The sequence below is a fragment of the Chaetura pelagica genome, unplaced genomic scaffold, assembly GCF_000747805.2.
Source record: "Chaetura pelagica isolate M959 unplaced genomic scaffold, ChaPel_1.0 scaffold99, whole genome shotgun sequence".
Lineage (NCBI taxonomy): Eukaryota > Metazoa > Chordata > Aves > Apodiformes > Apodidae > Chaetura > Chaetura pelagica.
The window spans coordinates 1,479,518-1,494,105 of NW_009954539.1; the positions used below are offsets into that span (position 1 = coordinate 1,479,518).

General features: G+C 40.0%; 2 protein-coding genes across 2 annotated transcripts in view; one reads left to right on the forward strand and one right to left on the reverse strand.

Moving 5' to 3' along the window:
- The window catches only part of LOC104395219 (cytochrome P450 2K1-like), a 6,108-nt gene extending 2,282 nt beyond the window's left edge, over positions 1 to 3,826 (forward strand). The window contains exons 3-9 of the mRNA XM_010004905.1: positions 119 to 268; positions 673 to 833; positions 1,041 to 1,214; positions 1,678 to 1,819; positions 2,516 to 2,700; positions 2,902 to 3,043; positions 3,639 to 3,826. Coding sequence (XP_010003207.1) covers positions 119 to 268; positions 673 to 833; positions 1,041 to 1,214; positions 1,678 to 1,819; positions 2,516 to 2,700; positions 2,902 to 3,043; positions 3,639 to 3,826 — 1,142 coding nt within the window. The remainder of the gene's footprint in view (positions 1 to 118; positions 269 to 672; positions 834 to 1,040; positions 1,215 to 1,677; positions 1,820 to 2,515; positions 2,701 to 2,901; positions 3,044 to 3,638) is intronic.
- A 5,066-nt stretch (positions 3,827 to 8,892) lies between these two features.
- On the reverse strand, positions 8,893 to 12,991 carry CENPQ (centromere protein Q). Its single transcript, XM_010004889.1, has 8 exons — positions 12,839 to 12,991; positions 12,323 to 12,380; positions 11,801 to 11,915; positions 11,468 to 11,536; positions 10,189 to 10,318; positions 9,801 to 9,920; positions 9,451 to 9,528; positions 8,893 to 9,021 (listed from the first exon to the last, which is right to left on the reverse strand). The coding sequence occupies exons 1-8, from the start codon at positions 12,989 to 12,991 to the stop codon at positions 8,893 to 8,895; spliced, it is 852 nt and encodes a 283-aa protein (XP_010003191.1).
- Positions 12,992 to 14,588: the final 1,597 nt, after the last annotated feature.

Below are 14,588 nucleotides of genomic sequence, written 5' to 3' on the forward strand. Positions count from 1 at the left end.
TGCAAGCCAGATGCCTCCTGTAGCTGGAATAAGAAAGCTTCCTCTACAGGCTCCCCTATTGTCTACAAAATAGTTATTTAAAATCTTCTGCCACGTTGAAATGTTCTCTTTGCATCAGGGGTTGTTTTTGCTCACGGTGAAAACTGGAAGGTGATGCGAAGATTTACTCTCACAACCTTAAGAGACTTTGGAATGGGCAAGAGGGCCATTGAGGACCGCATCGTGGAGGAGTACAGGTTTCTGGCAGACACCATTGAGTCTCAAGAAGGTGAGTAGATTATTAATTCTTCAAACCACTAAGGTTTTGCTCAAGTACCCAGAGGGTTGCCAATAACCTTCTCAAGTTCAGACCTTTTTAAGAAATATATTTCAGACTGAATCTGTCTGAATTCAGTCTGAATTTTGTTCCTTAGTGTTGTATTCTAGCACATAATAATAATAATAATATTGCCAATAATTCTCAAGTTCAGACCTTTTTAAGAAATATATTTCAGACTGAATCTGTCTGAATTCAGTCTGAATTTTGTTCCTCTTAGTGTTGTATTCTAGCACATAATAATAATAATAATAACAATCAATCACAACAAATTAACAATAGTAATTAATTTTAAATGTATGCTTATAAATTACATCTCTTGGCTCAATGTAATATTCTTGTTTTTCATTGTATAGGAAAGCCCTTTGATGCTAGCAAAATAATTAATGCAGCAGTTGCTAACATAATTGTGTCAATATTACTTGGAAAACGATTTGACTACAAAGATTTCAGATTTGTGAGACTTCTACAGCTGACCAGTGAAAGTGTGAGGCTTGCTGGGAAACCTTTAGTTACGGTAATTATAAATAGTTTTATGTTGCTGTTCCACTGGATGTCATGGGAATATATATTCATTCAGTCACTTTTTCATGTTCTAAAGAATAAACAATTAATATTAAGTCTTTGCCTTTGTGTCTGCAAAATAGGAACAATATTACCGATTTGTATCTGTAGTGTTTTCAGATACCTGGCTGGTAAATTTTAGCATCTTTCACTCTTGTAGATGTACAACATGTTCCCTCACCTTGGATTCCTCCTAAGGGCTAACAAGACTCTTCTCCGAAACAGAGATGAATTCCATGATTACGTAAAAGTCACTTTTGTAGAACATCTCAAAACCCTGGACAAAAATGATCAAAGAAGTTTTATTGATGCTTTCCTGGTTAAACAGCAGGAGGTAACTGAATCTTTTTTAAATTTCTTCCAACTACTATGGTTGTATAAAGACATTTACAATTTCCTTTCAGTCGTTATGTCTGTCTTCTTTAGGGAATCTGTCTTTAACAAAACACATATAATGAACCAGTAGAGTTGAACAGATAGTTCACACTGTTGCAGTTCCAACCCCTTTTAATCAGTAAACAATTATCCTTATTTATGCTTTGCTTCAGATAGTATCAATATATTCTTCATAGAGAAACCAGCTCTCTTAGCAGCTGACCACAGTAAGGGCAGAGACCATGCACAACATAAAACCTTTGTCAACACCCTTCTCCAGGTACAAGACCATACTCTTCTTTCTCTCTCACACTATTTTAAAATACTGGATTTAATTCTTAGTAAATGTGTAGCTACATAAATGGCATTTTCACATGGAAAGCTTTAAGTTTTCAACATTTTATCTCAACCACTTCTTTCAGGAGAAATCCTCTACCAATGGGCATTTCCATAATGGCAACTTGCTAAGTTTGGTGAGCAATTTGTTTACTGCTGGTGTTGAGACAATTTCCACCACACTAAACTGGAGCTTTCTGCTGATGCTAAAGTACCCTGAAATTCAGAGTAAGTGGTTTCACGACAGTCGCTGTTAACACTCAGTGCATTAGGAACCCAATGGGATCCCAGACGGTCAACATATCTGTTAAGAAACTGTTACAAAAAGCCAAACTTTCCAGCTAATTATTATCTAGGTATTGCTGTGCCCTGTGGTTCGAACCCAGCAAGGGGCACACTGGTCACCCTACCAGTAGATTATAAACAGAGTTCATATGGGTCAGGTCCTTTGCTCACTAAAATCTCATCACATCAAAAGAAAAGAGCTGTCCTGTGTTGGCCAGTTAAATTGTTCCAGGTTTCCATCAGAAACAGGCTGTGGATGTAGCAAAGGCCTGTACAGATGTTGAATAGACTTTACTGAGGCTTTAACCACTGGAGAAGATTTAAGGAATTACACCTTCTCCGACATCTGCATTCCAGTTTATGGTACCAGGTTGTTAGGAGTCAGGTGGGGTTTCTGAGACATGTCTTGGTCAGAGCAAGAAACCTTAGGCAGAAGAGAGGGCAGAATATTATGTCTTCAGGTTTCTTATTAGTAAAGAAATAATCAAACACTGTACTTCTGTCTATCTCCACTATTTCTGAAAGGAAAAAAAAGATTTTGGGAGAATTTATGGATTTCATTCAGAGTCTTTTATACTTCACGTGTCAGAGATGTCACATGAGTCATTGTCTCTTCCTAATAGTGGATTTCTTCCTTAGGAAAGGTCCAAGAAGAGATAGAGCAAGTGATAGGGTCAAACCCCCCACGGATTGAGCATCGAACCCAGATGCCATACACAGATGCTGTCATCCATGAAATTCAGAGGTTTGCTAATATCCTGCCATTGGATTTGCCTCATGAGACTGCTGCAGATGTCACTCTCAAAGGCTATTTTATTCCCAAGGTGAGATGCCTACAGGCTTGTTTCTTTTAGCATTTCTTCTTTCTCAAACCTGGTTAATGTGCTAATACCAACTCTCCAATGAAGTCATGGAACAGGAGGCAAAATAATCTCTTTCTCCAGGTTGACAGTCTTGAAGTTTTATTGCAATTACTGCTGCCATGATACTTCTCTGTGGATTTGTTCCACTGTCTTGTTTTGCAGGGAACCTACATCATCCCCTTACTGGCCTCTGTCCTGCAAGACAAATCGCAGTGGGAGAAACCAGACATGTTCTATCCTGAGCACTTTCTCGATGCCAATGGAAAATTTGTGAAGAAAGATGCTTTCATGCCTTTTTCAGCAGGTACCTTGTATTTTCCATTTACTGCTGTTGCAAGAATAGATCTTAGACAAGAACTACTTGTACTGGTGATTTTTTTTGGTACTGAAGCCTGGGCTCCACACGGTCTTTTCACAGGACCCTTTCACAACCTATGTTTCCCACTTTTCTCAGCACACACCTCTGATAAGAGAGAGTACTCACAAATGTCTGTCAGTTCTTCCAGCTTCTGGATGTTACTAGTTTCTCAGTTAGTATTCAGTTATTATAAACCAGAATTTGTAATTCCTTCTTCATTCCAATTCCATTTCTTCATTATAATCTCTAGTTCTCAACTGCTCTATGGCCTGGGCTTCTTTGTCTCTGACTCTTCCCATGCCCAACTGCATTGTTTGTGATCACATGTGAAAGGTGGATTCTGTGCCTTTCCTGGAGAACCATGTTTCATTTTTGCACATCCCTTTTAAGAAGTCAAGAATAATGTCGGCTGGAATTGATACCTCCCATACTGTGCCAAAAAACAGGAGTTGCCTTACATAAAAACTCAAATTCTGTGTAAAATCAAAGGACAGAAAGGGGTTTCCTGAGTCTGTTATGACTCTTCTGCATTTCATTCCAGGGCGGAGGATCTGTGCTGGAGAGACTCTTGCCAAAATGGAGCTCTTTCTCTTCTTCACCAGCCTCCTGCAGAGGTTCACCTTCCACCCTCCACCTGGAGTTTCTGTCTCAGACCTGGACCTCAGCCCTGCTATTTCATTTAATATCATCCCCAAACCCTATAAAATGTGTGCTGTACCACGTTTCTAGAGCTCTTATAGGCATCAGTTTGTTTTAAAAATGTTCAAATTACATTTTCATTATACCTGTCTTCTAATTCTTTGGCCAAAATCATTCACAATATTACAACTTAGTGAAGATTTCCAGTACTTCTAAAAGAAAGTGGTGTTCTTTTATTTCTTATTTATTGAGCAAAGACAGAAGCGGATGAGAAGTGTGGACTAACTGATGACTTAAGGATCAAACTATTAGATCACCTAATCAGAGCTGCTTTACTGGAAGATGTAACACTCCAGATCCTCACAGCCTCTACTGCTATTTAGTCCAGGGCTCTTATGAGAAAACCTAATGTAATTTTCAGGACCTTTCCACTTCAATCTTATGCATATCTGTCTGCTGAGCTATGTTTGCACTTGGGAGAAGATTATATTTTTCACCAGTTAGCTGGTTGATATCTGTGAAAATTACAATTTAATCAACTTTAGCAGGAATATTTTTTTTCCTTCTCTACCACTGAACATTAAATACTAAAAACATTTATGAAAATACAGGGGGTTTCCACTGAAGGCAAGGTTTGAAAAAGAGAATCACTGTGGAAAACCTATTAGAAGTTGGTGATCACATTTCATTTCCTGAAGCTGTTTTTTCTTGTATCATCGAAGTGCTCAAATCAAACCAGACGTTTGCATTTCTTGTTCCTATTAACCTTTAAACAAAATTTATTTCTCTCAGTAATATAAGCAATTCAGTGTAACAATGTCTTGTATTTATCTTATTAAAGATTCTGAACCCATAGAAAAAAGATGATCATTGAAAGCATGATCACAGTGCATGAAAGGAGGGAGGTGATACAATTGTACTCTATTTTCCTGACACAGTTTCTGTGTATACAAAACAGCTTATCTTATCTAACCATCTTTGTACATATTGATTCATGTGACCTCTATTAACCTACTGTTGGAAGCTTTCCCATGTATTTATCTTCAAAGACAGAACCATAACAAAATGGATTTTTAAATACTCATCCAGCTCTAACATTTCAATTAAAAGATCCCAAAGCCCTGTTGAAATATTGTTTTTCTCACTGGGAGGAGGCTGGAGACAAAATTATGGCAAAAAATTATTAATTCATGAGCAAAACAGGCCTGTGTTCCTCACGCTACTTCTTGTCAGCAGTTGCCACCAACCATGGAGAGGATAAACTTCCATTTCTAGATCTTTATGGAAAAAGGGAGAAAGGAAAAAAAAAAGGGAGAAAGGAAAAAAAAAAGGGAGAAAGGAAAAAAAAAGGGAGAAAGGAAAAAAAAAAGGGAGAAAGGAAAAAAAAGGGAGAAAGGAAAAAAAAAAGGGAGAAAGGAAAAAAAAAGGGAGAAAGGAAAAAAGGGAGAAAGGAAAAAAGGGAGAAAGGAAAAGGGAGAAAGGAAAAAAGAAAAGAAAAGACATTATCCGTGGCAATGCCAGATTATCCAGGAGTTACAGCACAGTTTGCCGGATCACTAGGACGAACAAGGTCACAGAGGCTGTAATTCCTGCAGGAGACCCACACACTTCAGAAAAATGTAGAACCCAGTTTTTCTAGAAACAGGGTATTATTCACATCTAACATTCACCAAAACGACCCACAGTTATAACCACAAGAGTGCTTAAGTCTGTGGGTCTGCCCAATTGCCTTGGACAGTTTGGGCACACTACAGGCAAACTCACCAGCTGACTGACTGCTTCTCATCCTGAGAAGAAACAGAAACTCTTCCTCCACCACAAGACATTTGCATCTTTAAAGTAGCAATTTCAGCTTTAATCATCATTTCTCTCCCTAATTCCCCTATTCTTTTCTGTCAAGCTTCTTCCAAAGATTAAAGGCCTACAATACTGTAAGGCAGTCAAACAACCCTGAAAATTTATTTCAAAAACAGAGATGCACCCAACACAGCCTACCAGATGCAAATAACAGTTACGTGCTTGCTACAGCAGATCACTTATCAGGAAAAACCTTAAGCTAAGTTGACCTGAGTCCAGAAGGTCATTGGTGTTTTCCTGAATATTCCATAACTGGACAACCTCAGCAAATATATCATGCAACCATGGCCAAAGAGCTGTTGCTTTTGTAATGAACCTTCTGACTTGCAATTAAACATTACATAAACACTGGCTGCAAATTCCAGCTGGCAGAGCTGGCTCTCACCTCCTGGCAATAGTAAAAGGAAGTTAAAATTGACTGAAAGCCAAAATAGCCCTAGGCTGATACAGCTTCAAGCCTCCACATCTGCTCTCTTCCTGTCAGAGTATGGGAGTCAAGTGGTATTCTTGGTTGGTGTCCAGCATCCTCATGGTGCCACTCAGACACATCAGAGCTCATCAGCCAAAGAATGTTGCTGTTCACTGAGAGATCACTTTGGGGTGCATAGGTGACCATTCCCTCACCAAGCATGATGATGGTCACCTCTTTCCTTACATAGTTATTCCTTTCCTGACTCTGCTATTGACTATGAAAAATAGAAGGTTTCTGTAACAGACATTGGAGAGAATTTCCACCAAACCAAAGGCTTTGCACATCATTGGAAACCTACTCACCACAGATTGAAAGATGTTGCTCCTCCTAGATGCTGCTAGTGGAAACATTTTTCTTCCTACTGTTCCACCATGCAATGAGCATGTGTGGTGGTGCTCACTGTCTAAACTTCCATCCAGGTGCAGAATGACATGTATTACACCAAACTCCACCTAAAAGTGGAATGGGAGGAAAACTTCAAACACTACCTAATTCAATCCTCTCTACTGCAGATTACCTTTTAGCACACCATTATGTAATTTCTCATCTGTCTCCAAAATATTTTCAACAACTCAAAGGGAACATCCCAGTTATGAAGATTTCATCTCACTTTGGGACTCATTTACAAAGCATGACCATAAAATAAGGGGTTATGGAGAGGCACAAGATCATGTATGCCCCTGTGAGAATCCACTGCAAGGGCATTCAAAAGCCTAGAAGGAAAAGCCATCCTCTCTTCACATGACAGATAGTCATCTCCTCATGCTCTTACATTAACTGAGAATATTTCTAGTAGATGGAGATGATAAATCCACTTCCATAAGCTTTTCAAGTTCTGCTTATCAACACCTTTCTGAAAGGCAAGAAAATAGAAGCAGCAAAGCTCATATTAGTTCTCCAGTGAGTTCCTCACACTGGCTATATTGAGGGTTTTCAACAGAAAAGTTGAGTCTTGTCTGAAATGACCCTGCTCTTTCTTCCAGGTCATTTATTTGCCTAGGCAGCCTAAAATTCTTCCTTTCACAGGAATTTTTCTTCCTTTGATGGGATCCTACATTACATGACAACCACAGGCTCTTTGCTGAGGTATCCCTGTTTATCAGTTATTATTTGTCTTTAACCGCTTGATATATTTACTTGGAATCCCTCTCAATAAATATAAGAACTCTTTTGCAGCTTCTTTAAAGATGGTATAATCAGACTGAATGAGAATCTAGTAGGCATTTGGCCTTATTGAAGAACAATGACAGAATTTACCTGGACTTGAGGAAGACAAGGATTATAATCTTGCTACATTTGGTTATTTTTAAATCCTGGGCTGTCTTAAACCCAGAATGGCCTTTGAATCAGGACTGTATAAGTCTATGTACATGCTCACACACTAACAAGGCATTATTGTTTCCTGCAGTTCTCACTTTTCTATGGTCTTGCAAAATTTCTCTTCTGTCACTGCCTTGAACAAAAAATACATTCAGTTTTTAAAAAATTGATGAAGTAGAATCACATCTTGGTTCTCTGAAACAAAATCTGCAAGCCCCATATGAGTGACTCATATACACCTACTGTCTTGCAAATACCAGCACACATAAAAGTGATATTCTTACATTTAATGCAGTATGAAACTCATAAATCTAAAATACTAATGGAATATTTGCATGTTAATGACATTAAATGTTTCTATCCACTTTTTTGTCCTCCTTTCAGAATATTTTAACATTTTAGTCCAGGATCTGGTGACGATTCAAAATCTTTTTTTTCTCATAAAGGACAAGTGCTTCCTGCTATGCTCCAGGCACACACTTTGCAATAGGAGGTAACTTCCATTAATATCATCCAGTCAGGTATATGCTGCAACTCAAGTTAACCTGGAATTAGCCCACAAATATGTTGAGCATCACCACTTCACAGACCCCCAGACATCCAGGTCTGTAACTCTCTGGCCCTTCCAAAAGTCTATGTGCATGAAATACCTTTCTCAACTCACCTGGGAGGTTGTTAGTTGACTCATGAGATCATGTTAGTGATGCTAAAGGATGCAAGGAAGAAAATCAGCAAGCTAGTCAGGTTGGAACTATATGAAGCTTTGAAACTACATGGAGCCACAACTTGTATTATTTGAATTTTTAGCAGCTTGACAGCTGCTGTTCAGAGGCTCCCTGGCAGCTGTTTGGCCAGCAATATGCCACTGCTCTGCTTCTAGCCCACATTGTATGAATCAAAGCAGATCTGAGTGACAGTGTTGACATAACTCAAGCCAGTAGCTTAGAGCACAGGCAAACCTTGGAAGAGGAAACAGTCTCTTGGGTATTAATCAATTTATTTTTTCACTTGAATCTGTATAGAATGCACTTCTTGCTTTGTATAAAACACCTTCTGGGCATAGGCTGTCTGCATTAAACCTTCACAGCAACAGAGCCAATTTTGTATAGGACTAAGGACACCCTTGTTATCAGTACCAGAAGAAATAGACAGAAAATACAAAGAACATGTCCATTTGTAAAAACAGACATGCTATAGCATGGAAAGCTAAGAAATACTGACTAAAACACAAGTAAAGCCCTGGTTGTATTTTATATCATTGATAATCTGGCTTTGACAGTTGTGCCAACCTTGATTGGTAATTAAAATCCCAGAGTCCCAGAATGTATCTACAAATTTATATACCAATATTCATAGAAAATGTTTTAACAGAAATTCAGCAATCATAACAGAAAAGCCATTAGGAAGGAAACACTGTTTCCATGATCAGCATCCTTCTGCTCTACATTAGCACAGAATGCTGGCACAGGTTATCTTCCTCAAAGGAAATTCTTGTATATTTGGTTTCTCAAAGGAAGTCCACCTTCTCATAGGTCTTTTCAATGAGGCTTAACATGTTCTTCAAGTGAGCTGACTGCTGGATAGTTTCCAGATCTTTTAAAAGGTCTTTCTGATTTTTTATCTTCAAAATTTCTTCCTAAAGAAGGAAAGACACAGTCAACAAAAAAACCCAAATCAAACAGCTTTCATTGAGTCCAACAGAAATTTCACCTTCCTGCAGCCTAGCTGTACCTAAATACAGCTAAATCAAAAAGGATTCAAAGACAGAATGAGAGACAGTCTTCCTTCCATAAGTTAGAGATGTACTTAAGAAATTATTCCAGGTTTCCTAAGACCATAGGGTTCCTAGGAAAAGACACGTGATCATTTAAATAGCAAGGTTTCTAGGGTTTTGTTCAGTTTTTAAAATCTACGCATTTAAGTTCTCCACGAAAAGAAAGTAAAAAGATAAAACTTTCAGGTATTTCAGAATTTTCTCCTCTGGCAGAGGTGAAGTGACAAAAGCACATTCTGTTGCCTTTTTTCTCATAGCCAAGGTGTGTCTAAAAATGTATTCCATGCTCACCTGGAAAGTGGGTGCTTGTAAACTTCTCTTGGGGAGTTCTGGAAGGCAGAGTGCTCCACTGGCATTCTCCTGGAACACCTAGGAGGAAAAGAGAAAAAACCCACACCAAACAAAACCAAAAACCAAAATAAAACATCAGGCACACTAGTAGGAAAATAAACTGGCAGTCACCATCCAACTTCTGAAAACTAAACTTCTTAATTTTGTTGGAAGTTGGAAAGATGGAAGTTACATTCCCAAAGAGAGACAAGGCCTTCCTCATATGACACTCCGTGCAGAAACACCTTGTATGGATTAGCTCTGGAAAAGCCTTCTCCTTAGAGAAATCCACCAACATCTATTGGAAATACCTTCCTGGCCTCTTTTTCATTTTCCTCTAACTCCTTCTTGAGCACCTGGATTTTGCACTGCAGCTGCTGTACAGTTTCTTCAATGCGTTCTGCTGATCGCTCAGTGTCCTTTATTTCATCCTAAGACAAAACAGACACAGAACAACAGAACAAAATTTCCTTTAGAGATGGGGAGTCTTGCATACAGGATGGTGACAATCAGCATCAGCTGAGTCACTGATCCAAAAAATGTGCTCCTTCGTAGTGGAGGTGGGTGACAATGATGAATAGTGGTCAACTCCTCCTCAACAGCACAGGCATAGCCAGCAGTCTGGATACTAAAAAGTTATAAAACACAGAGCAGCTGCAGATGGGCAAGATATTTTCCTCCCTTCCTTGCCTTTCCTACCTGCAATTGTACCAAAGACTCTTCATTTGTCTCAAGCATTTGTTTCTCTGCCAAGTGAAGGCCTGAGACATTCTTCAGGTTGCTCAGCTTCCCTGGAGGCACTTTTAATGTCTTGAAAACTTTCAGCACCCTTTATTAGAGAAAAAGGAAAGCATGCCTTGTTTGGAGTTCTTTGCACAACAAAAATAAAACTTGACTCATAACTTCTCTGGGGAAAAACTGAACTTAATTTAGCCCAGTTGCTGCCAGTGAAGTAAAAGGATCCAGATGGGAAGAAACACAGAATTACTGAGGCTAGGAAAGACCTCTGATATCATCAGGTTCGATTTATGACCTAACACCACCACATCAGCTAGACCAAGGCACTAAGTGCCACATCCAGCCTTTGCTTAAACACCTCCAGGGACGGTGACTTGACCACTTCCCTGGACAGTCCATTCAAATATCTGATCACCTTTTCCATAAGGAAGCACTTCCTGATATCCAACCTAAACCACTCCTGGTGCAGCCCGAGGCCAGGCCCTCTCATCCTGTCACTGGTTGCCAGGGAGAGGAGCCCAACCCCCACCTGACTACAGCCTCCCTTCAGGTAGTTGTAGAGGTGACAAGGTCCTCTTGAGTCTCCTCTTCTCCAGGCTAAACAACCCCAGCTTCCTCAGCCTCTCGTCATAAGGACTTTCCCTCTAGTCCCTTCACCAGCCTCCCTGTTCTCCTCTGGACCTGCTCCAGCACCTCAATAAAGAAAAGCTGTCTTAAATGGTTTTCCAAAAATCATGTAGTATAGATTTTCTGGTTTCTTCCTTGGACTAGGAAAACCCCCCATTCTAGCATTTGCTATTACACCAATGTTGCATGGTTTCTATCCCATTGGCCTGCACGCTCCTTGATTATGTCATTAACTAATATTTTCCCCCCCAAATTAACTATAACTGCTCCTGCCACTGCCATAAAATAACAAAATAAATAGCCCTCCACGAATTTAAACCCTGAATAAAGAGTACAAAGCTGATTCAAGAAACTCTTAAAAATACCTCCTAGGTTCTATTACACATACAGAAGTAGTTAAAGTCGATTTTTCAACAACTCTTGCTTGTCCACTTCACTTGATATGCCATCAAGTTATTTCCCTCGATTTTGCAACAATTTTCCCTTTCAAGATTTCCTAAAGGTGACTGCTCCCAGAAGCAATTCTATAAGAATGGTACAAAACAACTGGGTAAACTAGATGACTTCTTTTCCTATCTCTTTTATTTTCTTTTTCAAAACTACAGTTCCTTACGTTTTTTTCAGTAAGTTGAGGTGCTTCTGAACATCATGTTTTCTTTCACTTTGTTGGCACAGAACAGATCTAAAAAGAAAATAAAAGGCAAAATTTTCATCACAAAGCCTGCTAGCACAGAGAACACATTAAGTGAAGTCAACACAGTCAGAACTGCTCTAACTGAAAATCTCCATCTTCAGATAGAAAATGTTATACCAGACAAAATATACACAACCAGTCACAATGCCCAAAAGAGCTCCAAAACTTCAAGTCCAAGCAACGTTATGATTTTTACATTATTCCTTGTGGGAACAGAGAAGAATCATCAGGCTATTCAGCACTTATACTTACAGTATTACTGAATCCATTATGGTTTCCAGAAACTGCCTGCTGCTCTCTGAGAGAATCTGCCAGGATCCTATTTTAGCACTGGTTAGCCTCACCTTTTTTGAAGAACCTTTTTCTTCTGTTAACAAAGGAAAAAAAGAAAAATGTATTATTTACCAAGACTGGATAACAGCTTTGTGATTCAGTTCAGTAATATTATAGTCAAAGACATAACAATTAAGATTTTTCCATGTCAGAAAACTATCATGTCAAATCTATCCACATGAGAGGGTACTTATTATTTGCAAGTCACAAGTTTTTGAAAAAGTAAAAAATAGAAAAGCAGTTTATATTACAGCAGTTTCATTCTAAACAGATGCTTTCACAAAATCATTGGAAAAGCAAGTGAGAAAACCCACAAAGAAATAAAAAAAGAAAAGAGTGGGAACATATACAGGTGTGAAACACTTACCACTTTTACTTTCAGTGTTTTTTCAAAACACAGAATTTTCACGAGACAAACACAAGAAAATACTATCATCCTACCTACAGGGGAATGGTCTCCATGTTCCTTAGCCTTCCTTTTGACTGTCTGATTGACCTGCTGAAAAGAAAAAATTCCAGCAAATGTGGTAACTTTGAAACATTCTCTGCTGTGCAGCCATTTATCTGCTACTAGCAGCCTACTACAAAAAGGCTGTGAAAGCACTTCAGTGTTTGATGGAGGTCTACAGATGCTGACCATGAAAAAAAGCCTTTTAGACTGTGAAACAGTAATTCATCTCAAGCAGGTTAAGGAAAGCAATTCACTCTTCTTAGTTCCAACAATGAGGTCATGAAATAAGAAATGCACAAGATGTGGCTGGATAGCCAAACAGGAGATCATGCCATTCATAAGAGGTCTCAAAAGAGCTGTTCACACTGGACATTTCCTCCAGAGGACTATGCTTAGTTAATAAAATATTCTCTCTATATTCCAGAAAAAAATGGGAAAAAATGCCTGTTCTTTTTTTCCCTCCTTTGGTTACTTTTCTAATTTGTTTGATCTAAAATAATTATTACCTTTGGTTTTTGACCTTGTTTTCTTCCTTCTTTATCTGTTCTCTTTTTTTTGCTGGAAGTTCCTGGCTGATTTTGTGATTTAAATGTCTTTCTTGCTGGTCCCCCACCAGTGGTCTCCCCCTCTTTATTGGAAGGTACACGGTGGCGTTTCATTATCTGTAAACCAAACAGAACAGAAGAAAATAAAACCAAAATCCCAATCCAATTATAACCCACACAGTACAAACCACACACTAACGAGCAAAACAACAGAAATACCCTGTGCTAAATGAGCCCAAATGTTTGTACATTTGCTAACCCGAAGCCTTGCATATTTATAAAAAATAAAATAAAATATCCGCAGAATCTTAGGGATTAGAAGGGACCTTGAAAGATCATCTAGTCCAACCCCCCTGCCAGAGCAGGATCACCCAGAGCACATCACACAGGAAAATGTCCAGGCAGGTTCTGAATGTCTCCAGCAAAGGAGACTCCACAGCCTCTCTGGGCAGCCTGTCCCAGGGCTCTGTCACTCTCACAGGAAAGAAGTTCTTCCCGATATTCACATGGAACCTCCTATGCTCCAGTTTGCATCCATTGCCCCTTGTCTTATCACTGGACATCATTGAAAAGAGCTTGGCTCCATCGTCCTGACACTCACCCTTTACATATTTGTAAACATTGATGAGGTCACCCCTCAGTCTCCTTTTCTCCAAGCTAAAGAGACCCAGCTCTCTCAGCCTTTCCTCATAAGGGAGATATTCCACTCCCTTAATCATCTTTGTAGCTCTGCGCTGGACTCTCTCAAGCAGTTCCCTGTCCTTCTTGAACTGAGGGGCCCAGAACTGGACACAATACTCCAGATGCAGCCTCACCAAGGCAGAATAGAGGGGGAGGAGAACCTCCCTTGACCTACTAACTAGGTCATCTCCTAGGGCACCCCAGGATGCCACTGGCCTTCTTGGCCACAAGGGCACATTGCTGGCTCATGGTCATCCTCCTGTCCACTAAGACCCCCAGGTCCCTTTCTCCTACACTGCTCTCCAGCAGGTCATCCTCCACCCTATACTGGGACATGGGGTTGTTCTTCCCCAGATGCAACACTCTACACTTGTCCTTGTTAATTTCATCAAGTTTCTCCCCGCCCAGCTCTCCAGCCCTGTTTGCCTTTAAGACAAGTCTATGCCAGTGAACAGCAATAGCAATGCAGTGATAGCTGCTCTGTCTAAGAACAGTCTCATCTGTTCTTATTGGCCTCCAGCAACAAAAATTACTTGTTTTTCTAATGCAGTTCAATCTGGTCATCCTATTACCAGAACTTTTTACCCTAGTACCTAACCATAACGTTCCTTGCAGCAGTTTAAACCTACAGTGTCTTTTCTTACTCAAGACAGAGGAGGAAAAAGAAGCCACACAAGAGAGTCATCCTTACACCCCAGGAGCTTTCTCTTTACAAGTGCAATGACCCAGATACACTGTTTTCCTTTCATCCCCTCAGGCCGCCTCTTCCCTCACACAAAGGCCCCGTCATGGCTAGACAGGTGCCAAGGGGAGACTGGCACAGGTGCCCCTCCCTGGAAACGCTGCCCCCTCCCTGGAGATGCTCCCCTCTCCCTGGAAACGCTGCCCCCTCCCTGGACATGCTGCCCCCTCCCTGGACATGCTCCCCTCTCCTTGGAAACGCTGCCCCCTCCCTGGGCATGCTGCCCTCTCCCTGGACATGCTGCCCCCTCCCTGGACATGCTGCCCTCTCCCTGGAGACGCTGCCCTC

Excerpts from the sequence above, each read along its gene's own strand:
- CENPQ (XM_010004889.1), bottom strand. The coding sequence starts at position 12,991 with ATGAAACGCCACCGTGTACCTTCCAATAAAGAGGGGGAGACCACTGGT. Across the intron at positions 11,916-12,322 it reads TGGAGACCATTCCCCTGTAG|AAGAAAAAGGTTCTTCAAAA; the intron begins GTAGGATGATAG and ends CTTTGTTAACAG. Across the intron at positions 9,529-9,800 it reads ATGAAAAAGAGGCCAGGAAG|GTGTTCCAGGAGAATGCCAG; the intron begins GTATTTCCAATA and ends TTTTCCTCCTAG.